The following is a 21,825-nucleotide window of genomic DNA, read 5'->3' on the forward strand; positions in this document are numbered from 1 at the left end:
ACACGTTTGCGTGTATGATTAGTGTACGGTCAAATCGGGGACGTCACACTCTGTTTCCTTCACGCTCGCCCATGCGTCCCGGTCCCGCGTCCACCGCTCGTCCTTATCCATAGGCAACAACACTGCTCGTCCACACAATCTCCATCTCCATTGCTTTTTCTTCATCTCCCTTCTCTTTTCCCCTCCAGAGCTCGTATGTCTGCCCTCGCCTCTCACCCGCGCCGCTGCATCTTTAGCTCCAGCGAGCCTCGTCACCGTCAGACTCCCCTAAACTACTTTTTTCTCCCTCCCCTTCCTACTCCCCAACACCCCTCTCATCGATGGAGGTACTACCAGTCATCACCGGGTGTTACCACGGTGACTAGATACAACACACTTACGGCGGAGCTGCAACCGGCGCCCCGTTTTATTGAGAGCGTGCTGCAATTAGCGCTCGCCGCCATGGCCGCCATGGGAATAGCTGGTTGCGCTCCTCTCCATGACCGCCGCAACAAGATTTTTGCTACAACCATGTTTTTTTGCTGGAACCAACCCATGTTTTTGCTACCACACACTCACCTCAAATCTGCTACTATGGTGATTTTTTGCTGGAACCAGTGAACCATTTTGCTACGACCGTTTTGGGTTTTGTTACTACTGGTGTTTTGTGAATTTTTGCTACATTCATCTCCATGACATCACCTATTTTTTCTAGTCGATTTTTGCTACAACCATGCTTTGATTTTGCTGAAAATGAAGACATGTTTTGCTCCAATCATATTTTGATTTTGCTGGAACCGAAGATAATTTTTGCTACATCCACCAACAGCGGTGTTGGTCGATGGCGGTGATGGCTTTCTTTTTTGCTGCAACCGTCCCGGATTTTTGCTACTACAGGAGTTGCCATTTTGCTACTACAAGAGTCTTGCTCGAAGCATCATGAGTTTTTGCTACCACCCCTTTATTTTTGTTTTGATTTTGCTGGAACCAGCCTAAAAATTGCTTCAGCCGTCTTTTGATTTCGCTGGAACCGATATTTTTTGCTTCGCCGGTGGCGGTGAAGGCGAGTGGTGTTTTGCTTCGCCAACAGCGCCTAGGCTGCGAGCGCCAGCGGCAAGCAGAAGCAGCGAGGGTCCAAAGAAGGGCAACGGGGGCTAGCGTGCGGGATCTCGCGAGCGGCGGCAGCGCTTGCTTTTTTCTCCCCCTTTTTCCCTGTGCGGAGGATGATGAAAGGAGATGCGGGACAGATCAGACGGTCCCGCGCGTCCAGATCGAACGGCTCAGGTTGGACCGGCTGAAACTCGCGCCGGCGCGCCGGCGCAGAGTACTAGCCTAGAAAGATACTTCACGACTCTTCACTGTCTCTCTCTTTTTTGGGTTTTTTCTTAGATAAGACTCTTCACTGTCTTTTGCCAGCCAGGGGCGGAGCTGGACAGCGGCCCACCCTGCGATTTGGCCCCGGCCTATATGCATATGCACTTGGACATGGGCCAGGGAAAAATAAAAGCCCAATAACACTTTACCTAGTCGCTCCCGACCACGACGCCCTTTCCCGCCGCTCCCCGCGACCCCGCCTGCCTCGCCGGACGCCCAGCCGCCCAGGAGCCTTCTCCCTCCCGCCTCTCCATCCAGCCCTCCCGGCGCTCGGCGCCAGCCGCGCCCACCACACGTTCCCGCCCCCTGCGGCCCTGCCCCGGCCGCCTGGCGCCCCTGGAAGCTGCAAGCCGGCGCCCGCCGCCCAGTCCGCACTCCAACACTCCCGTTGCTCAGCAGTTAGCTCGATTTAAGGTACCAGCTCGTCCACTGTCCATTTCCTAATTTTGATTTACGGTTTGCTCTTTGCTGTGCTATCCACTGTCTAGTGCACGAACCAACAAACACATACAAATATTATTGCACATCATTCGTGTTCAGTTATGTCATTATGATTGATAGAAAGAAAATTATGATGCGAATCAACCTGTGGTTGAGTTGGTTAGGTGGACAGTGGTATCCCCAACCCACCAGGGTTTAAATCCTGGTGCTCGCATTATTCCTGGATTTATTTCAGGATTTTCGGCGATACGCTTTGACGAAAAAGGGTTTCCCCCCGCTTTGTATTACAAAGCAACCAACCGATACAACCGACGATAGGGGCTGGGGCGGAAGCAGCACAAACACGCCCAAAAGAAAGAAAGAGAAAAAAGAAAAGAAACAAATGCCGATAACGGCGGATCAACAAAAACGACGAAGCCTCGTGACCGCTGCGACCACCGGAGATCACCCACCAAGCTCCGAGACTCCGAAGTGCCGGTACCCAACAACACCTCCAAGAAGGGACGCGACGATGACGACGCTGCTGCCAAGGGTTTCCCCCGGTACACGGCGAGGAGAGAGGAAGGGTAGCCCCGACGCCCTCCAAGAAGGTCCGGCGGCACCCGCAGGCGCCACCGCGTCGATGTCGGCCAAGCCAACAAAGATTTCTCCCGATCCCAGCCTCTACTTCAGGCACTCCGGAGCTCGCCACCAGACCGACCATCACCCTGCGCCAACACGAACACGAAGCTTCCCACGCTGTCTCACCACAGCACCGCGAAGATGGTCTGCACAACGGAGAAGAGGAGTCGGGACTAGGGCAACAACACCATCGGCATACGGGAGGGCCCCACCTCCACCGTCCACGACGGTAGCCGACCGGACGCCATGGCAGGAGCCTACCGGGCCCGTGGCCCCACAGGCCCGGCCGGGCCCTCAAAGGCCCGGACAGCTCCCGCCTCCGCGCAGCAGCTGGAACGCCGCCGGCGTCGCTGTCCCAGTCCAAGCCGCTCCCCAGCCTCCCCATACAGAGAACGTCGCGGTCGCGCCGGAGCCGATCCGCAAGGACCCAGAGGGAACCCTACGGGCCCAGATCTGGGCCGGGGACGCGCCCCCGGCCGGCCAGCACCACCGGACCACCCCGCCGCCAAGAGGCGGCACCACCAAGGCGAGCACCGCCGGCCTCCACACCAGGACGCCGGACCGCCACCGGCCGAAGCGCACCACCGCCGGCCATCACCGCCCGAGCAGGGGAGGACCGCGCGCGGGGAAGGGCAAGCCCACCGCCGCCAGCATCACGCGGCCGAGGGCCGGTGGCGCAGGCTGACGGCGGCGGGAGGAGGGATGCGCGCGGGGAGGAGCTGGAGGCGCGCGGAGGCAGGCCCGCCGGCCGCCTCGCTCAGGGAGGCGGCGCGGGGGTACGGGGGCGAGGAGGAGGGGTGGGGGGAGGAGAAGGGGAACGGGGAAGGAGGGGGCTGGCGGCTCCGGCGGGCTCCGGCCGCCGCGGCGGCGGCTCCGCGCGGGGGAGCCGGCGGCGGCGGCGGGGAAACCCTAGGGAGCGGGGGGCCTCGAGGGGAAAAGAGGAGCGGTTCCCCCCGCACGATCGGCGATACGCTTTCAGTGGGAGGAGACGTTCCCGTCGACGACGAGGCGCCTACGGTGACTTCGTAAATCTCAAGATGATATGCCGGCTCAGTTTCTCGGAGGTGCTCATAGGGGTAGGGTGTGCGTGTGTGCGTTCATAGGGGTGAGTGTATGCGCGTGTATATGAGCGCTTGTGTCTGTACTGATGCTCAAAAAAAAATTATGATTGCATAACTATTGAAGAATGAAGAGGACCGGGGACATTGCTTCTCCTTTTCTTTTTCTCGGAGACATGCTATGAAGATAGAGAAGAAGGCTAATTAGTTACTACAACGTTCACACTTCATATTTGTTGTAATATCTTTTAGGAGGACCACCCTGTTTTCAAATCCTAGATCTGCCACTGTTGGCGGCTGATGGTGACCATGAAGATGAAGGAGCTGGAGGACGGGGTGCCCGAGGAGCGCGTGCCGCACCTGCCATGGATGCGGCACCCGGTCGACATCGACTCCTTCTCGGGCTGCCCTGTGACGAGCCTCCCCCGCCTAGACCCCAGGTACCATACCATACTCATACTCCCTGTCTGTGATGTGCAGTATCTTTGTTCCGTTATTATGGCCTGCTGAATCTGTGATGCTTGATCCTGCAATTTTAGAACAAGGGCGCTGTTGCGCTTCACTGAATAGGTTCTTGTGCTCCTAGCATTTAGGCAGGTTCTAACCATACCTACTAGAAGTTCTGTTGCCATTGGCTCCATCAATTTTGTTCAGTCTCATATGAACTAGTAATTTCACTTGTTTTACTGTTAGATTTGGTCTATTCTGTAGAGGTACATGTTAACTTTGTTCCCTTCAACTCTGCAAACATCTTAAATAGCATGTAACAGCGGGCTATGTTTACTGTTACAGATTGGCAGAAGCATTGCAGCGAATGGGAATTGAATCATTTTTCCTAGTTCAGGTATCAACATGGCTGGAGACAATTGGTCCTGGTGCTTTTCAGAGGGATATCTGTATTAATTCCCCAACTGGATCCGGCAAAACTCTTGCCTATGCTTTGCCTATTGTGCAAGCGCTTTCCACTCGGAAAGTAAGGTGCTTGCGTGCTTTGGTTGTGCTACCTACACGGGATTTAGCATTGCAGGTTTGTGAGCTTTCTTTTTACCTTCTAGAAACTTATATACGCCAGTCTGTATTTCAATAGCCATTCCAGCAATATATCCCTTAAATATTCTCCAGTTCATCATAACAAGTGGGAGCGCTTCTGTTTATTTATATGCGATTTCAGGTCAAAGAGGTTTTTGATGCTATTGCTCCTGTGATGGGCTTGACAGTAGCATCAGCAATTGGTCAATCGTCCATCGCGGACGAAATATCAGATCTGATCAAGAAGTCCAAACAGGAGCTTTATCCATCTCTTGATGATGAATATATTGAAATGGAACCACAGACTAAAGTTGATATATTGGTGGCAACTCCTGGAAGATTGATGGATCATATCAACATGACAAAAGGTTTTAGTCTGGAGCATCTTCAATACTTGGTAGGCTTATTGGCAACAATTTCTGTCTCCTATTTGTACGCACCATTCTCCATACAATGGGCGGCCAAGTTCATATGTGATGCGTTGATAGATCCTGTTATACATATTTTAGGTATTATTGTTTGTATGTGCATAGTACCATAGTACCATAGTACCATATACTGTCAAACGTAATGCTGGCACTGGGTTTGGAGCAAGTGTATATGATTTACTTTAGCTGGTTTGTATCCAAATAGCAGCAATACATGATTATTTTGGGGCATTTTGGGACGACTAACACAATTTTCTAGATTCACCTCTTCATTTACACACTTTCCATGGATGACATTCAAAACCTTACAAGTGTAGCCTCTGGACAAGTTTGGCATGCCCTGCTTGTGCTCTTTCCAAAGAATTATTCTGTCAACAGGGCCTGCTGCTTGTACAATTGTTCTAGCATATGATGATATGGAACTTAGCCATAGCACTATAGTTTTGCATCTTATTAGTGTTGCATACTTGTTTTTTTTAATTTGCTGTTATGACCGGCTTGGTCTATTCTAGGAAGAGGCCCACCGGGCATTAGTATTAGGGGCTTGGCCCACAAGTTATCTTAGGCAAGTTATCTTAGGAAAGTTATCTTAGGCTAAAGTTATAAATACTCATGTAAGACATCGTTTTGAGGCAAGCAATAAAGACTATTATTATCTTTTGTTGCCCGGCTCCTAGAGGAGCCGGAAACCCTAGCCGCCGCAGCCAAGCCGCCGCCGCCCTCAACCCTAGCCGCGACGGCGCCCTGCCGCCGGCGCGCCCGTTCCTCGCCGCGTCCACTCCCTCCTTGCCCCTACAACCTACGCAGTAGAGCCGGTAGGAACCCTAGTCCTACCAATTTGGAATCCAGAGACACCAGGCCGATCATGTCACAATCTCCATCACCGCCGCTGCTACCATCCACCTCCACCCCGCTCTCGCTGTCGCCGGTCACTTCCACCGCGATGGCGGAGATCGCATCCGGCACCACCATCACCACCGCGACAACGCCCATCACCATCACGGCGGACCCGCCTCCGCTCCTCTCGCCCGAGGAGGTGTCGGGCACCCTGCGGGAGCTTGTCCAGGCGGTCAGGGGTATTACCCTCTACCTCGCCGGGAACCAGCCCCCGCCACCGAGCGCCGGCACCACCGCCTACGGACCGCCGCCGCTACAGTGGCCCGCCCCGGCCTTCCAGGCGCCCTACGGAGGGGCGTCCCAGCTGCCGCTGCTGCTGCCGCACTACTCGGCTGCGGGACAGCCGTGGCCAGCATGGCCGGCCTCCACCGCCCCGCTGGGGGGGCCGACCCAGCAGCTTCTTCCGGCGCCACCGCCGGCCCCCACGCCGCAGGCGCCGGTGCAGCAGCTCCACCAGGCGCCGCCGCCATCGACAGTACCACCACCCGCGCCTAGGGCTACGGGTCGGCCCCTGCACCAGGTGCAGTTTCCACCGTCACCATCGCCGATCCCCGCTTGGGCGACCGGCTCGTCTCCGGGCCCGGTCTACTCCACGGCGCCGGAACACCCGACGCCCTCCCTGCGGTTTGATCACCCCTCCAGCTCGACGAACTACGCCCCGGTGCTTCCCGACCCAGCATACGCGCCGGCGGCGACTGCGGCCGCTCCCGGGCACGGCGGGCCGACACCCCCTCGCTTCGCCAAACTGGACTTCGCCACCTACGAGGGCACGGAGGACCCCCTCAACTGGCTCAACCAGTGCGAGCAGTTCTTTCGAGGGCAGTGGACGCTCGCTTCGGATCGTACCTGGCTCGCGTCCTATCATCTTCGAGGCGCAGCGCAGACCTGGTACTACGCCCTCGAGCAGGACGAGGGCGGCATGCCACCTTGGGAGCGCTTCCGGGAGCTCTGTCTCCTCCGTTTTGGGCCTCCTATCCGCGGGAGCCGACTGGCGGCCCTCGGCCGTTTACCGTTCACATCTACGGTGCAGGATTACGCCGACTGCTTCCAGGCCCTGGCGTGCCAGGCGCCGGGTGTCTCCGCGACCCAGCGCGCCGAGCTCTTTGTGGGCGGTCTGCCGGACCATATCCACGTGGACGTCGAGCTCCGGGATCCCCCCGACCTCCAGACGGCCATGTACTACGCCCGGGCCTTCGAGCAGCGGGCCCAGGCACTGCAGCAGCCACTCGGACGGAGCGGCCGCCAGCCCAGTCGGCCAGCACCGACTTCCTCAGCCCCGGGTCAGCCTCTCCCAGCCGCGACGGCCACACCCCCGGCCGCCACACGACCCTTCCGTCGGCTGTCACCGGCCGAGCAGCAGGAGCGTCGCCGTCAGGGTCTCTGCTTCAACTGCGATGAGCCCTACACGCCGACCCATGTCTGCCCCCGCCTCTTTTATTTAGAGACGGTCGACTACATCGAGGAGGACGACTCGCCCGACCCGTTACATCCGCCTGCGGCGACCGAGGACGCGGCCGCGGATTCCGCAGCGACGGCGTGCGTCGTCTCCCTTCACGCCCTGGCCGGCATCCGGGGCGAGCGGACCATGCTGCTGCCCGTGACGATCCATGGCGAGCGACTCGTGGCCCTGTTGGATACGGGCTCCACACACAACTTTCTGCCCGAGTCGACCATGCGTCGGCTAGCCCTCCCGACGACGGGCGGGGAGCGCCTGCGGATCACAGTGGCAAACGGCGATCGCCTCCGGTGCCATGGGCTAGCCCGCGACGTTCCCATCTCCATCGGCGGCGAACACTTTTCCATCACCTGTGCAGGGATCGATCTGGGTTGCTTCGACTTCATCCTCGGGGTGGACTTTCTCCGGACCCTCGGCCCCATCCTGTGGGATTTCGACGCGCTCACGATGACATTCTGGCGGCAGGGCCGCCGCATCCGGTGGGAGGGCATTGGGGGCGCTGCGCCTGCCGTGCCACACCTCCAGCTGGCTGTCGCGTCCTCGGAGGCCGAGCACCCCCTGCTGGATTCTCTTCTGCAGCAGCACAACGACATCTTCGACGATCCGCGGGGTCTTCCGCCTGCCCGGGTGTACGACCATCATATTCACCTCGTACCAGGTTCCACTCCGGTGGCGGTGCGGCCCTACCGCTACCCCCAGCTGCAGAAGGATGAGTTGGAGCGCCAGTGTGCCCTGATGCTCGCCGCAGGCATCATCCGGATCTCCACGTCGCCCTTCACGGCGCCGGTGCTTCTCGTCCGTAAGTCAGACGGCACATGGCGCTTCTGCATCGACTACCGCGCCCTCAACGCACTCACGCTCAAGGACAAGTTCCCTATACCGGTGGTCGACGAGCTCTTGGATGAGCTCCATGGGGCACGCTTCTTCACCAAGCTCGATCTCCGGTCGGGCTATCATCAGGTGCGCATGCATCCGGACGACATCTCCAAGACGGCGTTTCGCACCCACCATGGCCACTTCGAGTTCTTGGTGATGCCTTTCGGCCTCGCTAACGCCCCGGCGACGTTCCAGGCCCTGATGAACGACGTCCTTCGACCCTACTTACGGCGGTTTGTGCTTGTTTTCTTTGATGACATTCTTATCTACAGCGCCACCTGGGCCGAACATCTCCAGCACGTCGCCATCGTCTTCAACGAGCTTCGGGCGCACCACCTCCACCTTAAGCGCTCGAAGTGCTCGTTCGGGACGCCTACCGTCGCCTACCTCGGCCATGTCATCTCGGCCGACGGGGTGGCTATGGACGCCGATAAGGTGGCGGCCGTCTCCGCCTGGCCGACGCCTCACTTGCCGCGGGCTCTCCGCGGGTTCCTCGGACTCGCCGGCTACTACCGGAAATTTATCCGGGAGTTCGGACTCATCGCGGCGCCCCTCACGCGGTTGCTTCGCCGCGACGCCTTCGCCTGGGACGACGAGGCGACGACGGCGTTCGAGGCCCTCAAGGGGGCCCTCACGACGGGCCCCGTCCTCCAGATGCCCGACTTCGACCGCCCGTTCGTGGTGAACTGCGACGCCTCGGGCGCCGGGTTCGGCGCCGTACTTCATCAGGGCGATGGGCCCCTCGCTTTCTTCAGCCGGCCTTTCGCTCCGCGCCATCTTAAGTTGGCAGCTTACGAGCGGGAGCTCATTGGCCTCGTCCAGGCCGTGCGTCATTGGCGGCCATACTTGTGGGGGCGGACCTTCCACATTCGCACGGACCACTACAGCCTGAGGTTCTTGCTGGATCAACGGCTGTCGACCGTTCCGCTGCACCAGTGGATCAGCAAGCTCTTCGGCTTCGACTTCTCCATCGAGTATCGGCCGGGCCGTCTTAACACCGTGGCCGACGCGCTGTCCCGTCGCGATTCCGACCTCGCGCCACCCGCCGACACGTCCGCCGGGACGGCCCTGTGCATCCGCTCCGGGCCATCGTTCGGTCTCTTCACCGACATTCGACGCGCCACTGCAACAGCAGATGACGCCGCACTTCTTCAGCAGCAGCTCGCGGCCGGCGACTTGGAGGAGCCCTGGCGCTTCTCTGACGGACTGCTCCTCCATGGGCGCCGGATCTTTGTTCCGGCGCATGATGATCTCCGTCACCAGGTGTTGCAGCTCGCCCACTCGGCGGGCCATGAGGGTGTGCAGAAAACCCTCCATCGTCTTCGCGCCGACTTCTACATCCCTGGCGATCGTGCCCTGGTCCGCGACTGGGTTCGGTCTTGTCAGACTTGCCAGCGCAACAAGACAGAGACCCTGAGGCCGGCGGGGCTCCTTCAGCCCTTGGAGGTGCCGTCTCAGGTTTGGGCGGATATCTCCTTGGACTTCATCGAGGGCCTTCCCAAGGTGGGGGGCAAGTCGGTCATCCTCACGGTGGTCGATCGCTTCTCTAAGTACGCCCACTTCATCGCGCTGGGCCATCCGTACACGGCGGCGTCCGTGGCCCGGGCCTTCTTCGACGGCATAGTCCGTCTACACTGGTTCCCGACGTCGATCGTCAGTGATCAGGACCCAGTCTTCATGGGCCATGTCTGGCGCGACCTCTTCAGGATGGCGGGTGTCCAGCTCCGCCTGAGTACGGCATTCCATCCTCAGACGGACGGTCAGTCTGAGGTGGTTAACAAGGTCATTGCCATGTATTTGCGTTGTGTGACAGGTGATCGGCCTCGCGCTTGGGTGGATTGGCTCTCTTGGGCTGAGTACTGCTACAACACTTCTTATCACTCCGCCCTGCGCGCGACGCCATTTGAGGTGTCTATGGTCGACCACCCCCGCCTATACTTCCGGTCGACCCGGAGACGGCTCGGACGGCGGTTGCGGGTGACCTTATCCGCACCCGTGATGAGATGCTGGCTGAGGTCCATCAGCGTCTCCTTCAGGCCCAGCAGACGGCCAAGCACTACTACGACGATCATCGTCGCGAGGCGGAGTTCGCAGTGGGTGACTGGGTGTGGTTGCGTCTTCTCCACCGCTCTACGCAGTCACTGGACCCGCGCGCGAAGCGCAAGCTTGGCCCTCGCTACGCCGGGCCCTTCCTTGTCGTGGAGCGCATTGGGAAGGTGGCCTATCGTCTTCAGCTTCCAGCCCGCGCCCGCATCCACGACGTGTTCCATGTGGGGCTGCTCAAGCCTTTCCGTGGCGAGCCACCAGCGGCTCCTCCGGCGCTTCCTCCAACCGCCGATGGTCGCATTCTTCCAGAGCCAGCAAAGGTGTTGCAGGCCCAGCTCCGTCGTGGCGTCTGGTTCGTCCTAATTCAGCGGGCGGGCCTTTCGGAGGAGGAGGCTACTTGGGAGCAGCGTGAGGATTTCCGTCAACACTATCCAGACTTTCAGCTCGAGGACGAGCTGTTTGCGCAGGCGGGGAGAGATGTTATGACCGGCTTGGTCTATTCTAGGAAGAGGCCCACCGGGCATTAGTATTAGGGGCTTGGCCCACAAGTTATCTTAGGCAAGTTATCTTAGGAAAGTTATCTTAGGCTAAAGTTATAAATACTCATGTAAGACATCGTTTTGAGGCAAGCAATAAAGACTATTATTATCTTTTGTTGCCCGGCTCCTAGAGGAGCCGGAAACCCTAGCCGCCGCAGCCAAGCCGCCGCCGCCCTCAACCCTAGCCGCGCCGGCGCCCTGCCGCCGGCGCGCCCGTTCCTCGCCGCGTCCACTCCCTCCTTGCCCCTACAACCTACGCAGTAGAGCCGGTAGGAACCCTAGTCCTACCATTTGCGGTTTCAGGTTGTTGATGAGACAGATAGGATGTAAAGAGAGGCATACCAGTCCTAGTTACCAACAGTTATCCAGTTTACTAGCCCAACTAATCAAGATCATTTCTGGGATGGCACTGCTGGACAAACTCTACTGCATTCATTGACTACCATTAGAAGATCGTAAGCCTTGCCCTACTAATTCAATTTCTCGTATTATTCTTGCCCTCTTTTATCACTTTATATTTCAGTTGTGGACTTTTTTTTTTGATAAAAGAGAGCTTGCCTCTCCGATTTCATATAAAGAAATCAACCGTTCACAGCACAAGTAACATCAAATCCCGACAATGATATGTTGAAGAGGGAGCCATCCCTCCCGCCCTCCCACACATCATCTCTTTGTCAGGATAATTGGTAGACCCTTTCAGTTGTGGACTTAAATTTACGCTATGGCATTTAGGGGTGTCAAGCGAGGGTAAATGCTGTCCAAGACTGGCAAAGATAGTCTGTTCTGCTACACTGACCCAGCAAACTTTCTCAACTTGAGCTGCATCATCCTTTGCTGTTGAATAGTGGGAAGAAGCGTTACAGAATTCCTAAGAATATGGAGTCTTACAAGCTGGTTTGTCTCCACCACTGTGGGCAAATTTACTGGTTGTTACTTTTAGCAATGTTGAGGCCTGAAACACCCAAGGGGTGTAAAAGGCTATTGTGAACTATGCCGTGCGTTCTCATTATCCTTGCTGTTACTTCAGATCTGTACATCAAACATAAAGCCGCTATGTCTCATTGTTGTTCTCCAAGAGCTGTGTGGGGAGAAGTGCTTGTTTTTTTACCAAATCTGTAGATGATAGTCACAGACTAAGCACTTTACTGGGATTTTTTGAAGACTTGCCCTTTAAGTTTGAATCTACTCGAAGGTAATTTACTCATGTTTGTTTCGTGTTGTAAGCCTGAGTTCATTTTCTTTAGTTGGTTGCAGACAGCCACAAAAATAAGTAACTACAAATAATCAACTCTGACTGAATATACCTTATACAAGTTCCATGGATCATCTTTGTTTAGTGCATTTGGGTGCAAACTTAAGAAAGCGGCTTGTTAAGTTTGTTTATGTTCATGGTGGAATAAGATGCTGATATGTTGAACTTAATCTCACCTTGTCATATTGATCAAACTCTGCTGCAGGAAGACATTAGCAGCCTTCAAGGAAGGGAAAATAGATGTTCTAATTGGCTCAGATATAATGGCTCGAGGAATACATATTGATGGTTTAAAATGTTATCAACTACGAGATGCTGCAGTATGTGAAAACATACATCCACCAAGCAGGCCGGACAGCCAGGGCAGGCGAATCTGGTTCTTGCTTCATGTTTTTGAGGAAAAATGAGACAATGCTCTGTTTAACGATAATAATAGTTAGCATTTTGGGTACAGTGCTTGCTTTGGTTGATTGATTAATACACCATGATAATGTACATTGCATGACTATATGTGTAAAGAATATGCAGAACAACAACTGATCCCATCCTTGTATTGCAAAAGGAAAACGTTTATTTAGGCAAACAGAAGGAAGGCGTAAAAAAATGCATTGAAACCTGCTAGAAACCCCTATTGGGCCGACTCATCTTGGGCTCGCCGCAGTAGGCTATACATAGCTCTTGTTGGTTAGCAGACCCATAACCCATCGTTTGCCTGGGAGCCCGCCTCAGGGGTTGGTTTTGCGAAGTTCAATTTTAAGAAACGATGGAAGGAGCTGTTGCGGCTATTTGCCGAGACCAAAGCGGCATGTATCTTGGCTCATCTTCAGTTGTATTTTGTGGCATAATTGATGTATGACTCTAGAAGACCTAGCGTGCCGGGAAGGCCAAGAGCCAAGACCTTGCCAATGACCTAATAGCTTTGGATTGTGCCACAGTTGTAAAAGATATCTCCGATAAAGTAGGTTGGCATCATGGAGCGATAGTCAATCAATGCTTGTGTAATTACGAGAAATGCAACTTCACCTATAACAGTCGAGGTAGAGTTGATGTTTAGGTAAGTACTCTATAGATTTTAATTTTGGACGTCATATGTCGCGCTTGCTGCCCCACATGATCGTGTAACAATTCCTCTGAACGTCGTTGATCAATAAAATGCAGCGAAGTTCTCTAAAAAAACACTAGTACTTTTCGTAGCCAACTTTTTTTAAAAAATATTTTCTGTGTTTTTCCATTAAAATGTTCACCAATTTTAATAGATTGACTTAAATTTTATAAAAAAATATTCATGAGTTATTTTAAATGGTCACGAGTTTTAAATAAAAAATTCATGTATTCTGGAAAATGAAACTGGAGAAACAAAAACAAAAATGTTCATGAATTTTAGAGATGTACATGATACTATTTACAATCGATCATGTACTTTCATATATCCAATCATGTTCAGCACACATACAATTTGCAGAAGAGAGCTACAAGTTTTCTCTGAGGCATCAAGCCATCAGCAATTACATCACGATCTAATCTCCCCTTCCTCTAGGTCTTCTTCGAAGATTTGATGATGATGATGATGCTTCCGGTCGTCGTCAAGCTTGAGGTAGAGTCCAATCTGCCGCAACAAGTTGTTGGGCCTCGCCGTGTTGTACTCATCAATGCCCAGCGTCTTGAGGTCCTCTGGGTGTAGGGTATCATCGGGCATTGCCATCCTCTCCGTCTGGAGCACCTCCTGACGGGCCTTCTCCCTCGCCCGGGACGTGGCCTCCTTTCGCTGCCTTTCCAGAGCACGGGCGAGCTGCTCGCATGTTGGAGGCGCGATGGCCGGAGCTGGACCGTCGACGATCTCGTCTGAATCAGAATCCGAGCCACTGCTGCTACCGGAGTGCTCTGAACCCGAGTCACTGCTGTCGGAATCAGTATCTGAATCGCTGTCGCTGGAATCGGTGCTGCTGGAGCTAGGGCTGCCGCTGGCTGTTTATCTTCGACGAGCAGCAGAGGTGCCGGCACGATAGGTAAGGGGGAGACGCCACCACAGATGTCAACATCTTCCTCCTCCTCCTCCTCTTCGGCCATGGCCTTACGGCCGTCTTGGTGCCGTTCTTGCAGCAGAGGTTGCGGCACGATCGCTAACGGAGAGACGCCGCCACAGATGTCAACGTATTCCTCCTCCTCTTCGGCCATCACCTTCGGGCCGTCCTGGTGCCGTTCTTGCGGCAACGGATTCGACCTCCTCTCTCGAGCGAACTTGTCAACCCGCTCTTGCAACTCGACGACGGCGGCGTCGTCCAACGCGTGGATATCGATCTCGATTTCGTCGGGGCGGGTGGCGCAGCTCTGCTTCTTCAAGAGCTCGACGACGTGATCGGGGATTTCCGCAACGAACAGCTCCAGTTCTTCCGCGAGCATCTCCCTCTCAGAGGCCGTCATCTTCGTCTTCGTTGCCGCCTTCTTGCGGTTGATCACGGGAATGGAAGGGGGCGCCTTCCTCTTCTTGGCCGGCGGCTCCTCGGCCAAGAACCTTGGACGACTGCGCACGCGGGGAGCCGACGGGGACGAGGCGGGAACTAGCACGGCGGCCGCCTTGTGGAGGAGGCCACGGACGGCGACGAGCTCGGATTGAAAGCGCCGCCGAAGGATCTCCATCTCCGGCGCGCGCTTCGGGCCGGGCATGATGCCGGTCTTGGCGTCAAACGGCTCGGCTGTCATGAAGCCGTGCTTCCTCGTGAGCTCCCCGTAGGGGTAGGCAATCTCCATGGGAACAGGGGACGCCGGTCGCTGGGTTAGGGCTGGTGATTGGTGAAGGAGAAGATGGAGGAGATTGGAAGTGCGAGAAGAGAAGAGAAGTCAGAGCGAGGTTCAGGGCAAAGGCAGCTGGTCGGCTGCCTTTTATTGATGAGCTCAGCTCAGGTGTGATGCCGATACGTGAGGGGATTCCAAACCGTGCATGCGTATGTGATGTGATCCGTCAGGAAATCGGATTTGCTTGCGTGCATTTCAAGCTTAGTGCCAAGTTTAATTAAGCGTGAATTGATAGTTTGAGACCATCTCGGAAGCCCTCGCAAACTCCATTCTTTCCCGGTTCCTAGCCCAACTCGAAGTCTTTTTTACTATAGCTGCTACTCCCTCCATTTCTGAATATAAGTCTTTTTAGAAATTTCAATACAAACTACATACAGATGTATAGGCATATTTTAGGGTATAGATTCACTCATTTTGCTCCGTACGAAGTCCTTTATTGAAATCTCTAAAATGACTTATACTATATAGAAATGAAGAGAGTACTTACGTGGCTGCCATGAAAAATCTGCTGCACAAAACCAATATATTAGCAGCTAATTTCAAAAGCTGCCACATTACAGTACTACCACACACCGACTGTAGATCCTGCTGCTGGCTAATTAGATTACCGAGGAACAGAAAAATTGAGTACTTTGGTGATATAGAATTTGGTGTAGAGAACTGTCACTATTGGCACTTTCTGATTTGGGTCAGGGACCTTGATATTTGTTTTGGAGTTAAAAAAGATGCTCTACTACCAGTTGTAAAAATTAATCTCAGTGTGATACTTCTCTTGTTATTTGGGTTGCTGAGTCAAATCTTGCGTAGGTTAAATTTTTTGACAAGATGCTGAAGAAGGCATATGGTTCTAGCTGCATCCTACGCTCCCTGCCCGAGGAATCAATAGAAAGCCTTCGCCCACTTTAGACTGGTGAGTTAACTGTCCTGTTTTAATCAGATTATGCTGGTGTGGCATCATTTGATGTTTTTTATTCATCCTAATATTGTTTGTGCCACTTTTTTCCTCGCTGGGCTGTTAAGTTTAAGCTTTAGAGAAACTGAAAGGGTCCGTGGAACCAGAAGCATCAAAGAAGTCTAATAAGTCGGGAGATTTTTTTTTCTTTTCCTTTTTTGAAGGGGGGGGGGATGATCCCCGGCCTCTGCATCAGAACGATGCATACGGCCATACTTATTAATAAGTAAAAAGGTTTAACACAAGTCATCATGTCTCAAACAAAAGAATGAAAAATGCTCACAAAGAGCAGAAAAGTAAAAGGAAAGACACAACCGGCTAGCATAAAAAAGATAGGAACACTAATTGCCTATCCTATTACATGGCCGCCATCTAAACTGGTTGAAAATAGCCAGTGCTACCATCTTCCATCGGATAGATCCAGTAACCATATGCTCCCTGGCCTTTGTCGGAGTGAATAGCGACCACATACGGATCAATGCAGTGGCTGCAAAAAATGAATATTTATTGTTTTGTTAAAGACCAAATCATTTCTGTAGTTCCAGACTGCCCATAATAAAGCACATACTCTTACACGAATGTGTCTCGCTGTTTTGGAATCTATCCCGTCAAGCCACGTCCCAAAAAACGTGTTGATAGTATTCAGAGGAGTAATATTAAAGGCTATGTGAACCGTCCGCCACAATTTTTTTGCCAAAGGGCAGTCAAGAAAGAGGTGTTTGATGGATTCATCATGATCACAAAAACTACATCTTGTAGATCCTGTCCAGTTGCGTTTTGCCAAGTTGTCCTTAGTTAAAATGACTTGTTTATGTACAAACCACATAAACACTTTAACTTTCAAAGGTACTCTAACTTTCCAAACATGTTTAGAACTAGGAATAGAGCTAGAGTTGATAACGTCCAGATACATGGATTTAACCGAAAACTCTCCATTCTTAGTTAGCTTCCAGCACAACTGATCGGACCGTTGAAAAAGCTGAACATCCATCAACCTTCTCACGAGATGGAGCCAGGATTCCCAACGGTTTCCCGCTAGCGCCCTCCTGAAGTGAATATTGAGAGGAGTGGATTGTAGTACTGTTGCAACGTAAGCGTCTCTTCGTTGAACAATGCTATAAAGGGAAGGATATTGAAGCGCGAGGGGTCTTTCCCCTAGCCATGTATCGTCCCATAATCTCGTAGTGGTACCGTTTCCAACTATAAACTTTGTCCTATTGAAAAAGATTGATTTAACTCTCATCAGTCATTTTCAAAAAGGTGAGTCCGTCGGCCTTACTGTCACCTGGGACAAAGTTTTGGAGTGAAGATACTTATTACGCAGAATATGCGCCCATGTGGCCTCCGTCTCTCTAGATGGGATCGCGAAAGAACAGAAGCTTGCGATGGCGGAAAAAGTGTTTCGGGTGGCTCTCTGGTATATATGGAATATTTGGGAATTTATAGAGGTGGAATTAGGGCAAGAGGTGCCACGAGGGGCCCACAAGCCTGGGGGCGGCCCCTTGGGCGCGCCTAGCGAGCTTGTCGCTCCCTCATGGCTCTTCTAGTCTTCTCTTGAACCTTCGTGGGTCCTTTCTAGTCTAGAAAAAATTAATCCAAAGTTTTTTCTCCGTTCGATATTAATTTTCTGAAAAGCCGAAAACAAGCAAAAAACAACAACTAGCACTGGGCACGAGGTTAATAGATCGGTTCAAAAAAGGATATAAATTGCATATAAACATCCAAGATTGATACTATAATAACATAGAACGACCAAAATTATAGATATGTTGTAAATGTATCAAGCATCCACAAACTTAATTCATACTCGTCCTCGAATGGGTAAATGATAAAAAGTGAATTTTTGATGTGGAATACTACCTAACACGTCTATCATGTAATCGTTCTTTTATGATATGAATATTTATATCCGAATGATTCAAAGCAATAGTCTATAATTTGATATAAAGACATCAATACGCAGGCATACCAACAAACAATCATGCATTTTAAAATAAAAATGCCAACGAACGATATCCCTACAAAATCATATAGTCTTGTCATGCTTCATCTTCTTAACACAAAATATAAATCATGTACAACCCCGATGTCAGCCAAGCAATTGGTTCATACTTTTTAACGCACTTTAGCTTTTTTTTTCAAACCCCACGCAATACTTGAGCACAAGGCACGGATATAGCACTATGGGTGGAATATAGTGCGGTGGTAGAGATTAATATGGAGAATACAAAAAGGAAAGATAGTCTCTCATCGACGCGGTTAATCAACATGCTATGGAGATGCCCATCAATTGATGTTAATGAGAGGAGTAGGGATTGACATGCAATGGATGCACTAAGAGCTATAAGTGTATGAAAGCTCAAAATAGAAACTAAGTGGGTGTGCATCCAACTTGCTTGCCTATGAAGACCTCGGTATTTGAGGAGGCCCATCATCGAAATATACAAGCCAAGTTCTATAATGAAAAACTCCCACTAATATATGAAAGTGACAACATAGGAGACTCTCTATATGAAAAACATGGTGCTATATTGTCCCTTCTCCCTTTCCCACACTTGTGCTTCAGAGTAGCACCATGTTTCCACACTTGCGCTTTAGAGTAGCACCATGTTCTTCATACAGAGAGTCTCCTATGTTGTCACTTTCATATACTAGTGGGACTTTAACGTTATAGAACTTGGCTTGCATATTCCGATGATGGGCTTCCTCAAATGCCCGAGGTCTTCATGAGCAAGCAAGTTGGATGCACACCCACTTAGTTTTTAGTTTGAGCTTTCATACACTTATAGCTCTTAGTGCATCTGTTGCATGACAATCCCTACTCCTCGCATTGACATCAATTGATGGGCATCTCCATAGCCAGTTTATTAGCCGCGTCGATGTGATACTATCTTCTTTTTTTTTGACTTCCTCTTATTGATATCTATCACCACATTCTATTCCACCCATAGTGTTACGTCCATGGCTCACGCTCATGTATTGCGTGGGGTTGAAAAGCTGAAGCCTGTTAAAAAGTATGAATCAATTGCTCGACTTGTCATCGGGGTAGCTCATGATTAATACTTTGTGTTAGGAAGGCCAAGCAAGACAAGATTATATGATTTCGTAGGGATAGCGTTCTTTAGCATTTTTATTTTGAAAGGCATGATTGTTTGTTGGTATGCCTGAGTATTGATGTCTTTATATCAAATTATAGACCATTGCTTTGAATCATTCGGATCTTAATATTCATACCCTAAAAATAAAGATTACATGATAAACATGTTAGGTAGCATTCCACATCAAAAATTATGTTTTTATCATTTACCTACTCGAGCACGAGCAAGAATTAAGCTTGGGGATGCTTGATACATCTCGAACGTATCTACAATATTTTATTGTTCCATGATATTATCGTATCAATCTTACATGTTTTATACGCATTTATATGCTATTTTGTATTATTTTTTGGACTAACCCATTAACCTAGTGCCCAGTTCCAGTTGTTGTTTTTTGCTTGTTTTTGGCTTTTCAGAAAATCATAATCAAACGAAGTCCAAACAGAGAAAAATATTTGGATTAATTTTTTCTGACCCTAGAAGGTTTGGGAGAAGACCAGAAGAGCCGCGGGTGAGCGACAAGCTCATAGGGCGCACCCCGGGGGGCGCCCTCGAGCTTCTTGGCCCCCCGTGGCACCTCTTGACCTAATTCCGCCTCTATAAATTTCTAAATATTTTCAATATACCAGAGAGCCACCCGAAACACTTTTTTTGCTGTCGCAAGCTTCTATTCTTCCGTGATCCCATCTGGAGGCCTTTTCCGGTACTCTGCCGGAGGGGAATCGATCACCTTGTACATCATCCTTGTTGCCTTCCGATGATGCGTGAGTAGTTCACCACGGACCTATGGGTCTATAGCTAGTACCTAGATGGCTTCTTCTCTCTCTTTGATCTTCAATACCATGTTCTCCTTGATGTTCTATGAGTTCTATCCGATGTAATCTTCTTTTGCGGTGTGTTTGTTGGGATCTGATGAATTGTGGGTTTATGATCTAAATATTTATGAGGAGTAATGGAGCCTTTTCTGAACTTTATCATGCATGATTGTTATAGCTTTATATTTCTCTTCGATCTATCCATTTGGTTTGGACAACTAGGTTGATTTATGTTCAGTGGGAGAGGTGCTTTGTGTTGGGTTCAATCTTGCGGTGCTCTATCCCAGTGACAGAAAGGGGCAAGACACGTATTTGTATTGTTGTCATTAAGGATAAAGCGATGGGGTTTATTCATATTTATTGAGTTTAATTTGTCTACATCATGTCATCTTGCTTAAGACGTTACTTTATTTCATACTTAATACCATAGATGCATGCTGGATAGCGGTCGATTGGTGGAGTAATAGTAGTATATGCAGGCAAGAGTCGGTCTACTAGTCTTGGACGTGATGCCTATATACATGATCATTGCCTTGAATATCGTCATAACTATATGCTTTTTTATCAATTAACCAATAGTTATTTGTTCACCCACCGTATGCTATGTGTTTGAGAGAGAAGTCTCTAGTGAAAACTATGGCCCCGGATCTACCTTTATCATATTACAAAAACCGAATTACCTTTTTTTGTGGGAGAAAAAACTTGTATTGCTCAATCACAAGGTCTTTACAATCATCATGGAAAATCTCCAAGGTCTCCATAGGACCAGACCCTAGCCAAGTTATAGTCCGACCTTCAACTGTAGCAAACTTCGCTAAACTATCACTCGCTTTATTCTGAGAACGGGAGACATGAGTAATGCAAGTTTGTCTAAGGTGCATTAAGAATCTAATCTCGTTAACCAACAAAGCGTACACTGAACGGTTCACCTTGTCGCATAAAATCATGGACACAGCCATGCTCGAGTCCATCTCGACGACGATCGGCGAATCAGTCTGCTGAATTGCAAATGATAAGCCTTCCATACATACGCCCAGCTCCGCCTCTAATGCATCTCTGCAAGAGAATAACGCCCTATAGGCTGAAAACACAATCGTTCCCCTGTTATTGTGTAGTATCATTCCGGCGCCTGCGGATTCACTCGACACATATGAACTGAATTACCTTTGCTGCAACTTTATTCTTTTATTTTGTTTTACAATTTACCTATCTACCACGACAAGATTTGATCCTTGCAAGTAACGATTTCAAGGGGATTGACGACCCTCTTGCTCATGTTGGGTGCAAGTATTTGCTTTTGTGTGTGCAGATGTTGTGCATGAGGCTTTGCATGATTGTCCTATTGGTTCGATAAATCTTGGTTCTCACTGAGGGAAATACTTATCTCTATTGTACTGCATCTCCCATCCTCTTCGGAGAAAAAAACACACGGCTCACAAGTAGCACGCGACATCAATGTCGGGCGCTGCGTGCTTTGGGCCGAGATTGATGTGTCATGGGAAGCGGCGCGTGCATCGGATGGAAAGCGTGAGAGAGGCGGGTGGTTTTTTTTGGGGTGGGCCAAGGTAGTTAAGAGCGAACATGGCAGCAGTCCGGGCGCTGGCAAAGCACCCCCCCTCCCCTGCGCGCGTGCTCGCAGTTTGTCTCCAGTTTATGGGAAAAAGCACATCCGGACCATCGAGCGGATCGACAAAACACGTTTGGAATGACAATTGCGGGCGGTTTGAGGGTCGGTCCCGGAGATGCCCTTAGGATGCATTGTGCATTCCCGGAGAAATGTGGCATCACACTTGATACGTGGAAGTATGTTACGATTATTATTTTTATGTAAAAGAATCTTTGGTGAGTAGGCTTCATCATCCAGGAAGTCAGTAGCTGAAAGTTTTCGAGAGCGATAGCGAGAGAGAGCGCGCCGGCCCCCACCGTCGTGCGCTACTCCGGCACCGGCGTCCATCATGCTTTGCGCCCACGCCACGGGTCACTCCGGCCGCGGCGGCCACTTCAACTCTCCATCCCCCACCACCCACCCCCGGCCACCCCCTTCCCCCTCTGCTCCGTGCGAAATGGCGGCAAGCCCGAGATCGGTGACCTCCATGTTCTGGCCGTCGGGAGAGCATCTAGTGGTCTCGGGGCTGGGAATCTCCTCGGGATCCGATGGCTCGGAGGTATAG

At 51.4% G+C, this 21,825-nt stretch overlaps 2 protein-coding genes and 1 pseudogene across 2 annotated transcripts; 2 read left to right on the forward strand and 1 right to left on the reverse strand.

Annotated features, from left to right (window-relative positions):
- The first annotated feature begins 1,393 nt into the window (after positions 1-1,393).
- On the forward strand, positions 1,394-5,168 carry LOC125544414 (DEAD-box ATP-dependent RNA helicase 1-like). Its single transcript, XM_048708104.2, has 4 exons — positions 1,394-1,767; positions 3,726-3,913; positions 4,266-4,500; positions 4,645-5,168. The coding sequence occupies exons 2-4, from the start codon at positions 3,774-3,776 to the stop codon at positions 5,041-5,043; spliced, it is 774 nt and encodes a 257-aa protein (XP_048564061.2). The 5' UTR covers positions 1,394-1,767; positions 3,726-3,773; the 3' UTR covers positions 5,044-5,168.
- A 260-nt stretch (positions 5,169-5,428) lies between these two features.
- LOC147980081 (uncharacterized) lies at positions 5,429-12,616 on the forward strand. Its single transcript, XM_087547355.1, has 2 exons — positions 5,429-11,936; positions 12,202-12,616. Exon 1 carries the CDS (start codon positions 5,796-5,798, stop codon positions 10,566-10,568), a length of 4,773 nt encoding a protein of 1,590 aa, XP_087403481.1. The 5' UTR covers positions 5,429-5,795; the 3' UTR covers positions 10,569-11,936; positions 12,202-12,616.
- An 890-nt stretch (positions 12,617-13,506) lies between these two features.
- LOC147980082 (uncharacterized) lies at positions 13,507-14,779 on the reverse strand (annotated as a pseudogene).
- Positions 14,780-21,825: the final 7,046 nt, after the last annotated feature.

This window comes from Triticum urartu, chromosome 3A (assembly GCF_056163025.1).
Source record: "Triticum urartu cultivar PI428250 chromosome 3A, HENAU_Tu73, whole genome shotgun sequence".
Classification (NCBI taxonomy): domain Eukaryota; kingdom Viridiplantae; phylum Streptophyta; class Magnoliopsida; order Poales; family Poaceae; genus Triticum; species Triticum urartu.

Excerpts from the sequence above, each read along its gene's own strand:
- LOC147980081 (XM_087547355.1), top strand. The coding sequence starts at position 5,796 with ATGTCACAATCTCCATCACCGCCGCTGCTACCATCCACCTCCACCCCG.
- LOC125544414 (XM_048708104.2), top strand. The coding sequence starts at position 3,774 with ATGGTGACCATGAAGATGAAGGAGCTGGAGGACGGGGTGCCCGAGGAG. Across the intron at positions 3,914-4,265 it reads CTCCCCCGCCTAGACCCCAG|ATTGGCAGAAGCATTGCAGC; the intron begins GTACCATACCAT and ends TTACTGTTACAG. Across the intron at positions 4,501-4,644 it reads CACGGGATTTAGCATTGCAG|GTCAAAGAGGTTTTTGATGC; the intron begins GTTTGTGAGCTT and ends ATGCGATTTCAG.